Genomic DNA, 18,001 nt, shown 5'->3' with positions numbered 1-18,001 from the left:
TAATCTAATATTGATTTTTCGTAAGTTTATTGAAAATTAATACATTTCGAAAAACACTAATTATGTTAAATAGTGTATAGATCTCTTATTTTTTTTTATTTATTAATGACATGAGCATTGAAATGCGTAACGACGACGACGACGACAACGATGACGACAATACGATATATATATATATATATATATATATATAATAATAATAATAATAATATATAATTGATAATGACAATATTAAAAGTTTGATTGTAATTTAGGGACGAATGTCATATGTATACTGGTAATTAAAGGCTTGTACCGGAAGTATGATGTATTCAATGCATATCCATATACTTTATGTCAGATAGTATATACAATATAAGCAGCATTGCAAAGTTAACTGGCGATAAAACATGGAAGTGTCCACCATCAATCTTGAGCAAGGAGTTACGAAGCTGCCGCTGTAATTTGAAAACAATGCATTATTTTACAAGAGAGGAGAAAATAAATTTCACGAAAAATATTGTCTTGAAAATGTTTCATTCTTTTACTTTTATATATATATACTATAAATCGCTCCACAATATACTTTAATATAAAGCATTTTATTTTATTATTTAATTGAAAAAAAAAATTTTTTTTTCTTTTCTATAATTTTTATCTCATATTTTATTTTTTATAGAATTTCTATATTAATTCTCTTACTAAAATTATTATTTAATTGAATTTTCAAATTAAACGAATTTCTTAGAAAAAAAAATTTTTTTTTATACAATAAAATAGTTTCTACTAAACGATATATTTAGCACAAGTTTTGCCTTCTTTAAATTTTATTAATTAAAATTTTTATCAAAAATTTTGAAATAAAAAAGTGAAATTAATAAAAAAAAAAAAAGATTGTAATAAATTTATTAAAAGAAAGTTTCCCGTGTAGAAATTTTGCCATGGCTCGGATCGGGGCCGGATCGGGCGGGAATGTGACACTACGCCTGATGTGTCCCTGATTAGGAAATCCCCATTTTTCTCGTGGCCCTAATCTGGCCCTGAACAGTCCCTGATCGGGACCAGATTACTATTCACTACCAGGGCCCTGGTAGGGAAATTTCTACACGGGTTAATTAAAGATAACTTTTGTGAATAAAAATTATCTTTTTTGAAAATAGTAATATTTTGCAAAATGAAAATTTGGCTAAATAAAGACTAATAAGAATTTTGCAAAATAGAAATTTCGTTATATAGTAATATTTAATTAAATATAAATTTTACAATGAATAATTAAAAAAACAGTGCTTAATTTAAAAATTTTGCCACGTGGAAATATTCTGCCAAAATGAAAATTCGGCCAAATAAACAGACTGTTTAATATCGAAAAATTTTGCTAAATAAAAATTTTTATGAAATAATATTTAATTTAAAACAAAGTAAATAATTAATCTTTTAAAAAAACATTGCATTAGAGAAAAATTTTGCTTAATGAAAATATTTTGCCGAATGAAAATTCCGCTAAATAAAGGGTTAAAACAAATATTTTGATCAACCGTAAAATTAAATTTAGTGTAAATATTTTGCTAAATAAATTTTCTATTAAATTAAAATTATTTAATTTTTTTTTAAAATGGACTTAATAAAAAATTTTGCAAAATAAAAATTCAGCTAAATAAAAATTTCGTAAAATATAGAAATTGGATAAATATATATAATTACGTGGAAATTTTTTTTTCCCCTTGGCTTGCGAGAGGGGGCGGAAAATTAATTTCACGCACCTTCAACAGACGCAGGTTCAGGAGCAGGTCCCTGAGGAACTTCCGCGGGAGCTGCTTCTGCAGGAGGAGCGTCAGCTGCAGGCGCTGGTGTTTCTGCAGGTGGCGCTCCTTCCGTTGGAGCTGCTTCAGGTGCTGCTCCCTCCACAGGGGGTGCCCCTTCCGCTGGGGGCGCTCCTGTAAATTTTCCAATTTTTTTTTAAAATTTTTAATTATATTTTTATATTATAATTATAATTTAACATAAATAGCAAATTTAAACTCTATTTATAATGTAAATAAATTTAAAAAATTGTAAAAAAATTATAAATTTTATTAAATTATATTTTTAATTTAAATATTTTATATTATAATTTTTAATTTAATTAATTATTATATTAATCGTAAATTTTTATTAGCATTGTTAATGTTTATAATGAATAGAAAAATATAATAACCTTCTGCGGGTGGTGCTCCTTCAGCCGGAGGCGCTCCTTCAGCTGGTGGCGCTGATTCTGCCGGAGGTGCAGTTTCTGCTGATGGCGCACCTTCTGCAGGAGGCGCTCCTGAATTTTTTTTTTTTTCATTTAGTAGAATTTTAACGCAAGCGGAAATATTATTTAATTAAAATAAAAATAAAATAAAAAAATAAATACAAAATTTAATTATTTATTAAATTATTATTAATTTAATTAATTAATAAATTAATTAAATTTTTAATAAAATTAAAATAAAAAAAATATACCTTCCGCTGGTGGTGCTCCTTCGGCTGGAGGCGCTCCTTCGGCAGGTGGCGCTCCTTCGGTAGGTGGCGCTGCCTCAGCAGGTGGCGCTTCTCCTTCCGATGGAGCTGCGTCTGCAGGTGGCGCTGCAAATAATATTTAAATGAAAAAATATTTTTCAATTCTATAATTAATTTTAAATTTTCAATGACAATAATAATAATAATAATAATTTTTTACCTTCTGGAGGTACAGGTGATGGCGTTGGTGTTGGTTCCGGAGGTGGCGCGACAACTGGTGGTTCGGGAGTTGGTGTAGGCGTTGGCGTTGGCGTTGGTGTTGGCGTTGGTGTTGGCGTTGGTGATGGTGTTGGCGTTGGTTCTCGTGGCGCCGGGGATGGTGTAGGTGTTGGCGTCGGTAGCTCAACTGATGGTGGCGGCTCCAACTTATTGACAATTTTTAATCATTGTCCAGCCAAAGATTTCTTTATAAATATTCAAAAAAAACCCTCACAATCATTTTCCCCGATTCTTTAAAAAAATTTTTTTTTTTTTTTTTATTGTATGAAAATAAAGAAATACAAAATTTTACACAAAACATTTAAACACAAATATAATAATTTAATTGTTTTGGACTAGCGGCGCATTCCCACAGCTCTTATGCGCGCGCAGCACAATTAGGAGGGGATGAACGTAAAGTGATTGGTGCGCTCACATATAGAAAAAAAAGCAAACGACGCTAGACCGGAAACTTTTATAAATAATTATAAATAAAATAACGATAATAATAAATGATAGTACAATGATAATGTTCATTCAAAATTTTATTATTAATTAAATGTGAAATTTAATTGTAAATGCAAAAAAAAAAAATATTAAAAGTTAAATGATTGTATAATTTTTTTTTTTTTAACTTTGGTCCCAAATTGCTCGACACTAATAGAAAATAAAATTGAATATTTTTCTTTTAAAATTTTGATTCATTAAAATTTTCCATATCAGTGAAATGTGTTATTAATGTTTACGAGAATAGTAAGATAAATCATCAATTTATTATTTTTAAATGTGAGAATTTGAAAAAAAAGTTATATTACTATAATTATAACAACTGGATTCAATTTTTTTTGGTTTTTATTTATATGATCACACCAGGGTGATCTTAAGAAATTCTGGTCATTTCACATCAATTTACATACCTGTTTCGCGTGATCTCATATTATTATGATGATTGTATGTGGCTTCAACATGCGTGTAACCACAACCATCAGGTCGTAAAATGTATCCGGTCAGAAATGTTTGTCATTAAATTAGAATTTAAAATTAATTCATAATATATATATATATATATATATATATATATATATATATATATATATATATATATATATATATATATATATATATATATATATATATATATATAATTATGAAACGCAGTTATATCTTTTTTAAATATTAATTTTTATTAAAGTTTGATATTTTATAATTTTAATAATAATAATTTAATTATTATATATTTTTAAATATTAATATTTGTTAGAAAATTACTCATGAGTAATAAATGTAAATTAAAAAAAAAAAAATGTAAAAAAATCACTACAGAGAAATTATTGGAAAAAATAATTATTCTTTAAATTAGAAAATTCTTTTTTTTGCTCCCTCCCTTTTTTTTCATGTGTTTTTCTTAACTCTCGCAGAAAGCACATTAACAAAGAATTATCGAATTTTTATTCAAATGAAATTTTTAGCCCATTTTCGCTGGTGGTTTCAATTACAAAGTTTTGACTCTTTTAATGGCTTAAGGAAGGCGTATTTTAAATAGAATTTAAATATTCATTAGAAATCCTCATATCATGACATTATTTTAATTTTTGTTGTTGATAATATTATCTTTTATGTTCTAATTGTGAATTTTTTTTTTTCAATTTAATTAAACTCAACATTTTTGCTTGTTTATTAATTAATTATTATATAGAATGCATGTTTCATTGAAAAATATGAAAATTTTGCCTGGGGCATAACATTTTTTTTTTAAAATGAAAATTCGAAATTTTATAAAAGAAAAAATTATTTCATATTGAGAAAATTATTGAAAATTAATATTTTATTTAATATAAAATGTGACGAGCATATTTATAATGGGACCAAAGAAATTTTATTATTTTTCTATATTTTTTGCTATATTCTATATATGTAGAAATTTATTATATCAAAAAGTGAATACTCTTTGAATTGTGATTGCGAGTATATAATTACTCTTGATTTTAACAATTTTTAATATTTATAATTGAATATATATGAAAATAAATAAAATTTGATTGAATGAAAATTTCAAAAGCGATATGCATAATATAATATTTATATAATGTACCTACCATCATCAATTTCGTTATTTCCTGAAATTCACAAATTTTTCTTATATCTATATCTTCAGATGCATGCTCACAGGGTTGAAATTCACAAAATTTTTGTGAATATTTATACTGAAACACATTTCTTTTTAAATAGAAAAAACAATTTAAGGAAAAGGGAACATTTAACGGTTCGTTTTTTTTAAATATTACAATTATTAATAAATTATTAAATTATTATTATTTTATTATTATATTAGAAAATATTTTTATTTAAATTAAATTTAATTAAATTTATTATAATTTTTTATATAAATTTTATATAAATTAAAATGTTTTATTAATTTAAAATTTATTCTTTACTGTAAATAAATAATTTATTTATATACCTTTTTTTATTTGTTATAAATTTAATCGTAATTAAAAATTTTGTATTTAATTTTCGTTCAATTTTTATAAAAATGAGAATTTTTCTCTAGAAATGAAAATTAAAAACAGTCGTGCAGGAAAAAAAAGGATGACACCAGGTGATATTGGTAAAAATTAACACAGAGGTATTTTTTTTTTTTTTTTGATTATAATTACGTATTTAATTTATAATATATCTTAATTAATAATCTCTTTTTTTTGTTGTTGTTGTTGTTTTTGTCAAATATAAATATCGCGAAACAATAATGTTACATGATTAGTTAACCTGGGACTGATCGATCGAGAAAAATTTCTTAATTTGCAAATAGTAGAAAAGAAAAACGATATGCAAAATCTACTTTTTTTTACAAATAGAAAAATAATCTTTAATTCATTTTTTTTTATTCAAAGAATGAAAACATTAAAATTTTCATTGCAAAAAAAGGTATTTAAAAACAAAAAAAAAGGAAATTTTTGTTAATTTACAAAAAAAAATGTTTATGGAAGAAAAAAATCATTAATCGACGAATATTACAACAGTCGCGGTTTAAATAATATACATTTACGTAAAGGATTTGTCAGAAGAATGTTATACAAAAAAAAAAAAGAAGAAGTGACGTAAATTCTGCTTCAAGAAAAACAAGGCGTTGTTTCGATCATTGGAAGGAAGTTTTTGACGTAAAGTTTCTCTTTTTTTTATTGAAGGGGGGGTGGGGGGAGATGGTTCTCTCATGCCTCAACCTCCTCTTCCTTTACCTTCTTATCTTCGCCCTTCTTCGACCAGTCAGGTTTCTTCTGTAAGGTGACAGAAAAACAAAATTTTAGTATTTTTCCCTTTTCAAGTTTTATTCGCATGGATTGCGCGCCAATGCGGGGGATGTTAAAACGCTCTCAAGCATATTAAACGGATTCGGGAAACCCCGAAAAAAAAATTTATATATATATATACCCTACAAAGGGAAACGAAAAGTTTTCTTTAAATAAAAATAAAAATAAGAAATCGTTTCCTAAAAATCTATTTTTTAAAATGGTTTTTATTAAAAATATATAAAATTTTTCATAATTTCGAATTTTGTTTCCCATCCCTCAAATCATCATCGTCCAATTAATTGTCTTCGTGATAAAAAAAAAATAATCTTTTTTTGGAATTTTACTATTTTTGAAATGAAATTTAATTTTTTTTTAAAAATATTTCACTTTATTATTTAAAAAATTTATTTTAAAAATTTTATTTCTCCGAAACAGATGAATTCTCATTGAAAATTTTTTTCAAAAAAATTTTTTTTTACAACAAAAAATTTGAACTGTACATAATATCGAAATAATATATATACCAATCATTTTTGGAATTTCTGAATGAAATTTGAACTTTCATATCTAATTGAGAGTAACTAATTAACAGTTTGTGGTTCAATTACTAATTAATTAATTTTTTACACAATTATACAGAATCGATAATTAGATGAAAAACTAATTAAAAGTTTTGACTCAATTTTAATTGAAAATTCAATTCAAATAAGGAATTAAACTATATATAAATTTCTAATGTTTCAATGACTATTACTAAAGGAAAAAACGTTATATAAACGTTAATTTTAATCCAGTAAAATTTCACTCTAATAACCGTTTTATTAGTTTTAAAAATTTTATTTCCAGAATAGTAAAATCCCAGTCCAAGAAATTTAGAAAAAAATTCGTACAATTTTTTTTTATATATAAAATTGTGCTACATGAAAAAGAAAAGAAGAAATAGTTTTTTTTTTTTGAAAAAAGTTAGAATAGATATATAGAATTAATGATTTTTGTTTTTGTAAGAAAACTTAAGTTTGCAATATGTCAAAACGTATGTTAAATAATAATTAATAATAATTTATTAATAATCGTAATTTAAAAAAAAAATAAGAATTTACATTAAAATTGTTATCGTTTTATTGATAGTGCAAACTTTAGTTTAATAAAATTATAAAATTGAGATTTTTGTAAATAGCAAGAAAATATTTTGTTATTTTCAAAAAAGAATGAATACAATAGAAATTGAAATTTATGAACAACATATAATAAAGCTTATTTTTTTATTAACAGATTATTATCAATCAAAATATTAAAACATCAGATTATATTCACTAACAGAAATAATTTGCCTCGAAAGAAAGATTATTTTTAACAAAAAAAAAAAAAAAACATTATTTTGCCAACTGCTAAAAATATAGTTATTAAAGAACAAAAAAAAATAAATCTGCTATTTAATTATTACGTAAACATTTATAATATTGGATTTTTTATTTAGAATATAATTGTACTACAGAATAAGAATTATGTCTGACTGAAACTGTCTTTAACTACTGATATTTATACTACTGCAGATAAACTTATGGAGAATTAAGAAAATTTATTCACTTTTCACTAGTTTGCTATTAAATTAAACTTATTTAAAATATTTTAAATTTATTCTTAAATTTAGTATATATTCTATTTTTAAAATAAGAATAAATTTCAAAATTTCAAAATATATTCTAAAATTAAGAATATTGCAAAAAAAATATATTGAAATTATAATTTTTTTTATATATATTCTACTCTTAAAATAAGAATATATTTTTTAATTTTAGAAAATATTCAAATAAAATATATTCTTATTTTAAAAATAAAATATTCTGAATTTAAAAATAAATTTATTTTCAGTAAAATATCACTATTAGAAGAAAAGGAGGTGATATAAATTTTTATAAATGTGCTTACGTATTAATTAAATACTTTCAAATATAATTAAAAAAATTTAGAAAAAAAAAATTAAAAAACAATTAAATTATATTTCTTTGATTCAAAAAATTGATTCGAATATAAAAAAAATATTCTCTGAATGTATTTAAATAAAAATTAATTGAGGACAAATTATTTCAATAGAAAATTCTTTTTTAAAGCAAAAAATGATTTCAAAAAAAAAAAAAAAAAAAAAAAAAAAAAAAAAACTATCAGAAAAGCGATTCACAAAATATAAGCATTTAAGCGCAACACAATTTTGTTAAAAGTTTACCTTGTCTTTTGACGCGTTCTGCAAACATAATGCAAGAGCAAAAAATCATTAGTCAATGTCAGACGAGGACAGTAAATAAAGCGATCATTATTTTATTACTTAACAAGTATCAAAAAGAGAGGATTTATCATCTCGACAGTCACACGACGAAAATTTCAGTAAATTATATTCATCAATTGAATGTAAAAAGGAAGAGCAAAAAAAAATATATATATATACATGTCATTTTAGGATTCATCAAACTTGTGACATATGCACATTTTACTGGAATTTTCGCGCGCATGGCTTATTCAGCTTGCAATGACATAAAATGTCGATCAATAAATTGGCTCGACATTCTCACGTGTCGATAAATTTTTTGACAGACGATTCATTTCTTTGACACCTGCCCCGCATAAATTGATGCTTTCCATCTTCCTCAAAAAAAAAAAATATATATATAGTTCAAAAAACTATATTTTTTAATTGCGAAAAGAAAAAATTTCTTTTTTTTAAAAAAAAATTAATTTAGAAAAAAGTGGGAATATTTAATTTTTTTTTGTAAATAAAAATTTTACACAAAAAAATAAATTAATTTTCAAATTTCAAATTTCATTTATTAACGGGACATGCCCTTTCGTACAAAAGTACGAATTAAAAAAGTACGATTAATTTTTAATTAATTTTTTGTACGAAAAATATTGAGACGTGAGAATTAATATAAAGAAGCCCATGGACCAAGACAACATTAAAATACACATATACATATATAGCCTCGAAGCTTGGCAGCCGAATGAGTGTCAACTGAAAAAGGAGCCTTTGGCGTAATTTTTTATTTTAAACAAAATTTTTTTTTTTCAAGTCATTTGAATATATAAATGTAGTGCATTTTATTAATTTTGCCTGAATTGCGCGGATAGTGTAAAGTAAAGTAGAGAAAGAGTAAAAGAAGGTGTAAATTAGTAAAATAGGAAATAATTTTGAAACTAAAAATTTTATTTTAATAATTAAAACAACTGTTTTGATATAGTTTTGATAATTTAAAAAAAAAAATTGTAAAAAATATTTAAAGTCTTGTTTCGAAAAAATTTACCTTTTAACTGAATTAAAGATCTTTTTTTTTGTGTGAGAATTTTTTTTTCTTTCTAATTTTAAAAAATTTACTTCACTCTGAAGAAAATTCAATTCAAAGCATATTTTTCCCAGCAGTAATAAAGTAAAAATTTCGTTAAACTTTTTTGAAGTAAATTTCCCGTCAAATTAATTAGAAAATTTACTCGATTAGAAAGTTTCTTTTTATATTTCCAAAAAAATTTCCCAAGACAATATTTTATTTCTAAACTATTTTTTTCAGTAACATTTTTAAAAACGAAAATATTAAAACATTTATTAATATTTACATACATTTTAATGAATATTTTTAAATGAAAAAAAAAATTTTTTTTCAAAGAATAAAAGGAAAATTTCTCCAAAAAAATATGTATGATTAAATAAATAAAAATTAATTAATTTAATAAAATTAAATAAAAATATATCTTTAAATTATATCAAATAAGCAAAAAAAAAAAAATTATTTTGCATCAATTAATCAAAAAACATTATATTTCTTTTAATCAACAAAACATTGGTATTTTAATTAACCAAAGTAGATATCACTTTTAATTAAAAGCATGTTTGATTGAATGAAATTGTTCTCTCTGTGTGTGTGTATTGCCGAGAGAATAGTAAAAAGGATAAAAAAAAAATGTTGGCAAAAAAGAGTAAAAAAAATATATATATAGAGAGAGAGAAAAACATAGTGAAAATGATAAAATACAAGAAAAATGTGTGAGTAAAGCGCTTTTTGCGATTATGTATAGTAGTAGTAGTAGTACACGGAGCGAGAAGTAATTCGATAATACGTTGTAAGCCATTCTCACCTTCTTGCGCCACTTACTCGCTCGATAAATTGCTTTCCAAATATTTTACAGGCTATAGTAGTGCTTGCAGTTAAACTTTACGTTGGTTCGACTGCTCGCGAAAAATGCGTCAGAGAGGCACCGGCCCTCAATCTCATTTTTTTTTTTTTTTTTTTTTCTTTTTTTCTTTTTGCAAAGAGGGCCGTGAAAATTGGATTAGCTTGCTTCAAATATTATAGTATAGAAGATAGATCAGAGAAATAAAATGAAAGTATAAAAACAGTAATATGATTTAATATGTTCAAGCGACGATATCGATATCCCTCTTATTTATAAGCTCTCAATTCTCGAATTATATTTTTTTTTTTTTCATTATTTTTTTAAAATTATTCTTATTTAAAATTTGTAATTTTTTAATAAATTACTTTTATTTAATTTTCTAAAATTTTCACTTTTCTACAATTTTTCAATTTTATTTAATTTTATAATTCACAATTTTCTAAAATTGATATATTTGATCTTTCTTTTACCATTTTTTTTTCAACTTTTTCTTCGACTTTTTTTAAGTAAAAGTTCAATCGAATCGTCGCATTAAAAAAAAAGCAGAACATAATGTAAATTACAAGAAGAGAAGCAAAAGTTGAAATTTAAATATTTTTTAGTTTACAAGAAAATTTTTTTGCGCAGACAAATATATTGCAGTTATTAATATTAAAGAGAAAAAAGAAAGAAATTGGAAAAATAGATTTTTTTATCTGCACAATATTAACATTATTTTTATTAACTTGTAAATAATAGTTCGGAAAAAAAACAAGTATATATGTAAAGTTTGTCCATTAATGTCACGAGATTTTGGACGAAAAAAAATCAAAATTCGCGATTAAAGGCAAACATATATATATATATATATATATATATTTCGAAAAACGTACGATTACTCGATTGGAAAGCATTGATGAATTTTTTTTTTTTTTTAGACATATATAACGATATATATATAAAAAAGTGTCTTATCAGTGTGTGTATATTTGTATAATTATAACGTTATATTAATTATTTTTACTTTTTTTTAAAATAATTATAATTAATAATAATAATTATTGTTATATTTTAATGTCGAATCTGAGTAGGCTGTGTATTCGTTTATCTATTTCTTCGTCTGCCATTCCGCCTTCTCGGACTTCTTGGGCTGTGGAGAACAACACATTGCCTAATCAACTACTGACTACAATGTGGATTACAATCCTCAACCATTTTAAGGAGATTTTTTCTTTTTTTTCAATTTTTCAATAATTTTCAAATTTTTTCTTTACAAATTTAATCATTTTTTTTTGGTTTTTTCAATTTTTAATTTTATTTATTATTTAATTTTTAATTTTTTAATTTTTAACTGAAAATGAAAAAAAATTTTCTCAAATGAATAATTTTAGATATAAAAAAAAATTTTTATTATACCTGTAAAATATTAAATTGAAATTTTTCGTAATTTAATTAATATATTTTTTTTTATCGTCAGAAAAAAAGACTAACATAATTCGTTTTCTTATATTCATTTCAACTATATATATAAAATTCTTTACCGACAAGAATATATTTTCTCTGACATATAAAGAGTTCTTTATACGTCAAAGAGAAATTTCTTCAAGTAAAAATTCATTTTTATGTGATAAAAAATTTTCTTTGACCTTCTATATATATATTTATCAATATACCGCATTTATTATTTATTTCAAAAGAAAATTAAAATATATATTTAAAAAAAAAAATCCAATAGTAGCTAAAAAAAAAAAAAATAAATAAATTTTAATTAAAGAAACCTTTTTTTTCAATTTTTCAAATTGTCTATAAATTTTTATTTGTCCAAAAAATTTACCAAATAATATAACAAAAATAAATCACGATTTGTATTGACGATAAATTTTTTTTATTCTCAAAAAAGCTGCGTTTATTGATGTATAAAAATTTGGTGAATTCGTTTTTTTTTTGGGAAAAATAAAAACCATCATCATATTTGAAAAGAAAGTTTTTTTTCGGGTCCAGATATAAAAGGGATGAACATAGCAGGGCGAGTGGAAAATTATTGATTGTAATAAAAAGTGACGATAAATGTCGAATCAGCAGCAATCGCGTATACACTCTATCAATACACACAATACTTGTGATTGGGGTGTTACCGATTGACAATGGGTTTGACTTTTCAACAAACCGAATTTTTTTTTTTCTTTCAATTTTTTTTTTTTTTTTTTTTTTTTCTCTATCAAATAGTTTGCCGCCATTCATCAATATTTCATTGGGCAGCAAATCTCCTTAAATTGGCTGACGAAATACGTACTGTGACTACTGACATAAATGTGGATAGAAAAAAAAAAGAGAAAAAAAAAAGAAAACACCTACATGGGTAATGAAAAACATGACCTCGTTTGTGGTCGGACAAAAAAACAATTCTAAGGGAATCAAAAAATTCAAAAAACACCATAACGAAAAAAAAATTATACAAAAACCTAAAGGAAAAAAAAAAAAAAATTGAACAATGGGTAATATATAAACAAACCTTTGATAATTTCTCTCACGATAAAACCGCGATATTTTTCACTTTGATAAAAAAATTATCAAAATTTCTTTTTTTTCTAATTAATTTTGATTCTATTGAAACCTAATTTCGATTTTACAATATATAAATAACTGTAATGATGAAAAAAAATTAAATATATTTAATTATTATATTTAAAAAAAATAATTAAAACATTATGGCAAAAAAAAAAACGGAAATTATAATAAAAATGATAATCAATGTAATAATAAAAATAATAAAGATACTAATAATAATAATAAAAATAATAAAAATATTTTTTAAAAAAAAGTAAAATAATAAAATACAAAATTTTTATTTCGTAAATGAAAGTAATTTAGAAAGTTTCCGCGAATAAAGTGCAATTGATTGGAAAAGAAAAAAAAAAGTTCGATGAGAAATTTTGTACGCGCGTTGATTATAAAATTTTACGTTAAGAATAGAAAAATTCTTACCTCCTTGTCTTCTTCCTCAAGGGTGAATTCCTTCTTCTTAACCTGCTTGAGTTGATTGCGGAAGTTGAACTCGGCTGCCTTCTTTTGCAATTTGGCGAATTTGTTTTCGTATTTAGAAACTTTCTTCAATGTTGGTTTCATACTACAAGCAAGTAATAGAATTTTTAATTTTATTCCTAATTTTACGATTTAATAGATAATTGAATTTAATTATCAAAAAGTTCTATGAAAAAAAAAATTTGTTATCTTAATTTTTTACCACAAATTAAAATTAATTTTGAATGAAAATATATATATTGATAGGAAAAACAGGACAAAATATTTCAATAAATGATAAAATCAATGTCGATAATAATTGAATAAATAATAATTGATGATAATTAATATAATTGATAAATAATAATTGACAAAATAATAAATACAGAAATATTAATTTGATGATGAATTACGAGGAAAAAATGCAAGACATTTTTTTTTTTTTTTTGATATAAATTAAATATTTTAAATAAAAAAATAATTATTAATAATAAAAAATTACTAAACAAATAATTAAAAATATACTTACAATTTACCTCGGAGGTCGTTAACTTGACTGTTCAAATCGGAAATCTGCATCAATAAAAAATCAAATTAATATTTATTTTCTTTGAAAAAATTATTTTCATAAAAGCGATTTTTTTTTACTTTTTTTTATATTTTGCAATGTCCCTCTATTTTTTTTTTTTTTTTTAAATGACTCGAAGCATCGCAAGTTTCGAAGAATTTAACGAAGCGTGCAAAATGCAACGAATCTGGTGCAATTTTGTTACAATGAAGTCACTATCAACGCCTCATTACACGTCCTTCGAAACTGCGAGTCGAAAATATATTTTTCGCCTTACAAATTCTATGTGTTTACGATTCACTTGCTGAACAAACACAATAGCGCACTATAAATAGTTTTTTTATAGTCACAAAACTCAAGACAAGCGGTTTAGTTTTTTTTTTTTAAAAAAAAGTACAAAAAAAAGAAAAATCTTCGCTGATCATTCAACGAAAGAAATTATTATTCTACTATGCATATAAATATAAGAAAATTAATCGAAGCTCATGCATTTACGGACAAAACACAAAAAAAAAAATGTCATGCAATTTGCATGATAATTTAAGAAAATTATGTTTTTTTTTTTTGGCGAGCCATTTGTAGTGTTGAACAATGATTGGCTTGTTGATTAATTGCGGAGAGACAAGAGGGAAATGGTATTTTATTAGTGAAAAGGAAAAATGATTTTTATTGGATAGTACGAGGATTTATCGAAAATGTAGAAGAAAAAAAAAATATTTTTCTGATACACCAGTTCTAGTACAGTAATCTCTCAATAAGCATTTAATTTTGATTTAATTTTTAAAAATAAAAATACAGTGAACCCTCGATAATTGACTGTACCAGTTATTGAGGTTCTACTGCATGCTGAATTTTTTTTTTAATCCAACTTCAAATAAATCACTGTAGTATTCTAAATTCAAAAAAATAATTCACATTATAAAATTAAAAATAGATAAAATACAGTCGACCCTCGATAATGAATTTTTAACGTATATCAAAAACGATTATTTATCAGAGAGTTTACTGTAACCGTTTTCATATAAAATAATATCCATAAAAAAAACCAATTATTTCATGAAGGAATTTGTGCAATAGAAATAAAAATAAAAAATTATAAAAAAGGGGAAAGCAATTTTCACAGGAAATTCGTTCTTGTAGGAAAAGTAATTGTCACCCTGTCAGCTTTCATCGTTGAATATAACGTTTTCATCAACGCACAGTTGAGAATTATAAGTAATTCCTACTAACAATTTTACAAGTGCTCTTAATTCTTAAATTCTCCCCCAAAAAAAAAAATTAATTTTTGTTAAAAATGTCTTTTGTGTCTAAATGGAGCCCCATTAGACAAAAAAAAAAAATATGATAGGGTGTTATATTTTTTTTTTTTTTTACAAAAAATGGAAACAAAAAAAAGGTATTGCCGTCTAGCGATCGATGAGGGTTGTCAGGCTGATGATTTTCAGTCTGTTTTAATTTTTCTTTTTTTTTTAAATTTTTATTATCAATCACGGAATGGCTGGTCGTGTTCAGCTCTCTCCTTGGACCACATTCACTAAAATTCCACTTCTTGGTTCGAGAAAATTAAATTTCTTCCAAAGAATTAATTTTCCTTTTTTCAATTTCTTTTTTTACAATTTTTATTATTTTATGTATTATAAATTGAATATTTATTTAAAATATTTATATTAAATATTTATTTATTAAATTATTTATCATTAACTATCATTTGTATTTAAAAAATTTTTTTAATTAGAAAATCAAAAATAATTAATTTTTTTAAATAAGAAATTGTTATTTTTCATCGAACCAATGATGGGGGCTAGCTGAGTTACACACCATAACAACACAGAAAGTGGGTGACGTGTGTATCGGTGCAAAATTTGAAATTCGAAATTGTGTATAATAATATATACAATATGTTTACTTTTGCTTTTTTTGGGAATCGCTTTTACCCTCTTTTGTTCCACTCTAGAAAAGCCGTTCCTCATGAACAGGAAAAACAACGAGACTACATAATTAAGGGTTCTAAAAAAAATTCTGAATAGAGAATTTCACAGCATGGCACTTCTTCGCGTTCTTTATTTTTTTTTTTTCTCTCTCACCACCAGAGCCTCGCGTCCATCTTTGTGAGAGCCCTAAGTGTTCTAAATTCAATTTTTCGTCAATAAAAAAAAAAATTTATTAATTATTTGAGAAAAAAAAATTGTATTTTTCTTTTAAAATTTTTTTTCATTATCAATAATAAATTTTTACTATTTGTGATTTTTTTTTTATCGAAATTTTTAATCTTTGTTTTATTTTTTTAGAGTTTCAGTTCTTTTTAATTTTGGAAAAAAAAATTTCCTCATTTTTAGTTTCTTAATAGATTCTTTTGGATTGATTCACATTCGTAATTTTATTTTTTAAAAAAATATTTTTAATTTAATGAAAAAATTTTTCAGTTTCTAAAATTATTATCAGCAGTTTTTTTTCAAAATAGTTTTGAAATTTGGTTTCGCATTTTATTTTTTTATTTGCAATTTTTGAAAATTATATTTTTAAAAAATATTTTTATTTGGTATCACGTTTTTTTTCTAAATTAATCGCAATTTTCAAAATTTTAAAATAATTTTCCAATTTTGCTTCAATTTTTAGTCTAAATTGAATTTTCGAAATTATTGTTTTACAAAATAATTTTCTAATTTGGTTTCATTTTTTTTTATCTAAATTGCAATCGCAATTTTCAAAATAGTTTTCTAATTTGGTTTCACATTTTTTTTTTATTTGCAATTTTTGAAAATTATATTTTTAAAAAATATTTTTATTTGGTATCACGTTTTTTTTCTAAATTAATCGCAATTTTCAAAATTTAAAAATAATTTTCCAATTTTGCTTTAATTTTTAGTCTAAATTGAATTTTCCAAATTATTGTTTTACAAAATAATTTTCTAATTTGGTTTCGTTTTTTTTTCTAAATTGCAATCGCAGTTTTCAAAATAGTTTTCTAATTTGGTTTCACATTTTTTTTTTCTAAATTAATTTTAGTTTTCAAAATTGTTTTAAAATTTCTTCAGTTTTGTCAAATATTTAATTTTAAATTCTAATTTTTTGAGATAATTTCAATGTTTAGATTTTTTTTCTGATCATTTTTCCCTCTTATTTTTTGGAATTTATTCCACATTTTTTCAAATTCCACAATTTTTTTTTTTCAATTCTAAATTTTAAGTTTCTAAAAATTTTTCCCCTATTTTCAAAATTATTTTCAAATTTTTTCATCCTGTTTTGTAAAAATATGAACGTAATTCGGTAAAATTTCTTACCAATTGTTTTTTTTTTTGTATTTTTGTTTTTTTAATCATCCAGTGACGAATATGAAGTGCCATACTCCAACGTGAGCAATATAGAAGCTAAAATGCGGCGCATGCAATTTTTTTTTTTTTTTTTTTTTTTTGAGATTTGAGTAGTCTTCGTTAGTATCGGCCATGCATTTGTTAGTGTTGCGAGATTTGCTTTCTTCTTGCCCGACAAATTTTTCTGAACGAGAGGTGGCTGATGAATTACACAGCCGAGAGCGTTTCCCAATACAGCGATGATGTTGAAAATTCGAAAGGTGTGTGTTTTTTTTTCTTTTTTTTTCAAAAAAAATGATGTTGCACAGAAACACACGACACGCCTCGGATACTTTGGTGCTTGAATTTATAAGCGTATTTTTTTTTCTCTCTCTCTCTCTTTCTTTCTTTCTCTCCCGCAAATTAAAGTTGCTAATAGTTCACGATTTAACCGAATCCTAGCTCGCGATTAAAATTATTCATATTTTTATTTGTCGATATTATTCTACCTCTCTTTCGCAGAGAAAAAAAACATGAAAATAAAATAAATTAAAATTCATTTTTACTTATTCTTTACTAAAAAAAAAATTTTTTTTAATAATAATGTGAAAAAATTAAAAAGCGAAATAACGTTTCAATTAAAAATTTGTTTTTTTCTCTAGAAATCTTTTTGTCTGCCAATTTTCAGAATTTCACGATACAGTCGATAATAAGATAATAAGATCACTTTTTTTTTTTTGGAAAATTTTTCTTTTTGGCAAAAAAGAAACTTTTTGGTATATAGATGTAATACGTGAGTGTTTTACCTTCCCGAGAAGCTATTTTTGAGAATCGTAGGGAGAAGCGAAACGGTGCACTTTATTATTCAAAGCGGCCTTTCCGGCATCTACTTAAAGCTAGCTTCCGAGAAGAAAAACGTCTCCTATAAGCTTGCCCAGCCCTGCGTCATAATCAAAAAGCTTTCTCTCTTGGCTGCT

The 18,001-nt window shown here is 23.8% G+C and overlaps 1 protein-coding gene across 12 annotated transcripts in view; it reads right to left on the bottom strand.

Moving 5' to 3' along the window:
• Positions 1 to 10: 10 nt before the first annotated feature.
• The window catches only part of LOC127284442 (troponin I), a 37,120-nt gene continuing 19,129 nt past the window's right edge, over positions 11 to 18,001 (bottom strand). For 6 of the 12 annotated variants that reach the window (XM_051309870.1, XM_051309867.1, XM_051309868.1 and 3 more), the window contains 9 exons: positions 13,696 to 13,739; positions 13,131 to 13,272; positions 8,230 to 8,247; positions 5,952 to 5,990; positions 2,678 to 2,882; positions 2,461 to 2,583; positions 2,174 to 2,281; positions 1,740 to 1,913; positions 11 to 437 (listed from right to left, as the gene is read on the bottom strand). In XM_051309870.1, coding sequence (XP_051165827.1) covers positions 424 to 437; positions 1,740 to 1,913; positions 2,174 to 2,281; positions 2,461 to 2,583; positions 2,678 to 2,882; positions 5,952 to 5,990; positions 8,230 to 8,247; positions 13,131 to 13,272; positions 13,696 to 13,739 — 867 coding nt within the window. In that variant the 3' untranslated portion in view covers positions 11 to 423. Of the gene's footprint in view, positions 438 to 1,739; positions 1,914 to 2,173; positions 2,282 to 2,460; positions 2,584 to 2,677; positions 2,883 to 5,580; positions 5,991 to 8,229; positions 8,248 to 11,112; positions 11,296 to 13,130; positions 13,273 to 13,695; positions 13,740 to 18,001 lie in introns of those variants that run through there. The other 6 variants (XM_051309878.1, XM_051309877.1, XM_051309876.1 and 3 more) reach the window with 3 other exon arrangements.

This window comes from Leptopilina boulardi, unplaced genomic scaffold (assembly GCF_019393585.1).
Source record: "Leptopilina boulardi isolate dan_hultmark-lab unplaced genomic scaffold, ZJU_Lbou_2.1 LbouV2_325, whole genome shotgun sequence".
Taxonomy (NCBI): Eukaryota; Metazoa; Arthropoda; class Insecta; order Hymenoptera; family Figitidae; genus Leptopilina; species Leptopilina boulardi.
The sequence above is the reverse complement of the archived record's forward strand: the minus strand, read 5'-3'. Positions and strand labels throughout refer to the sequence as shown.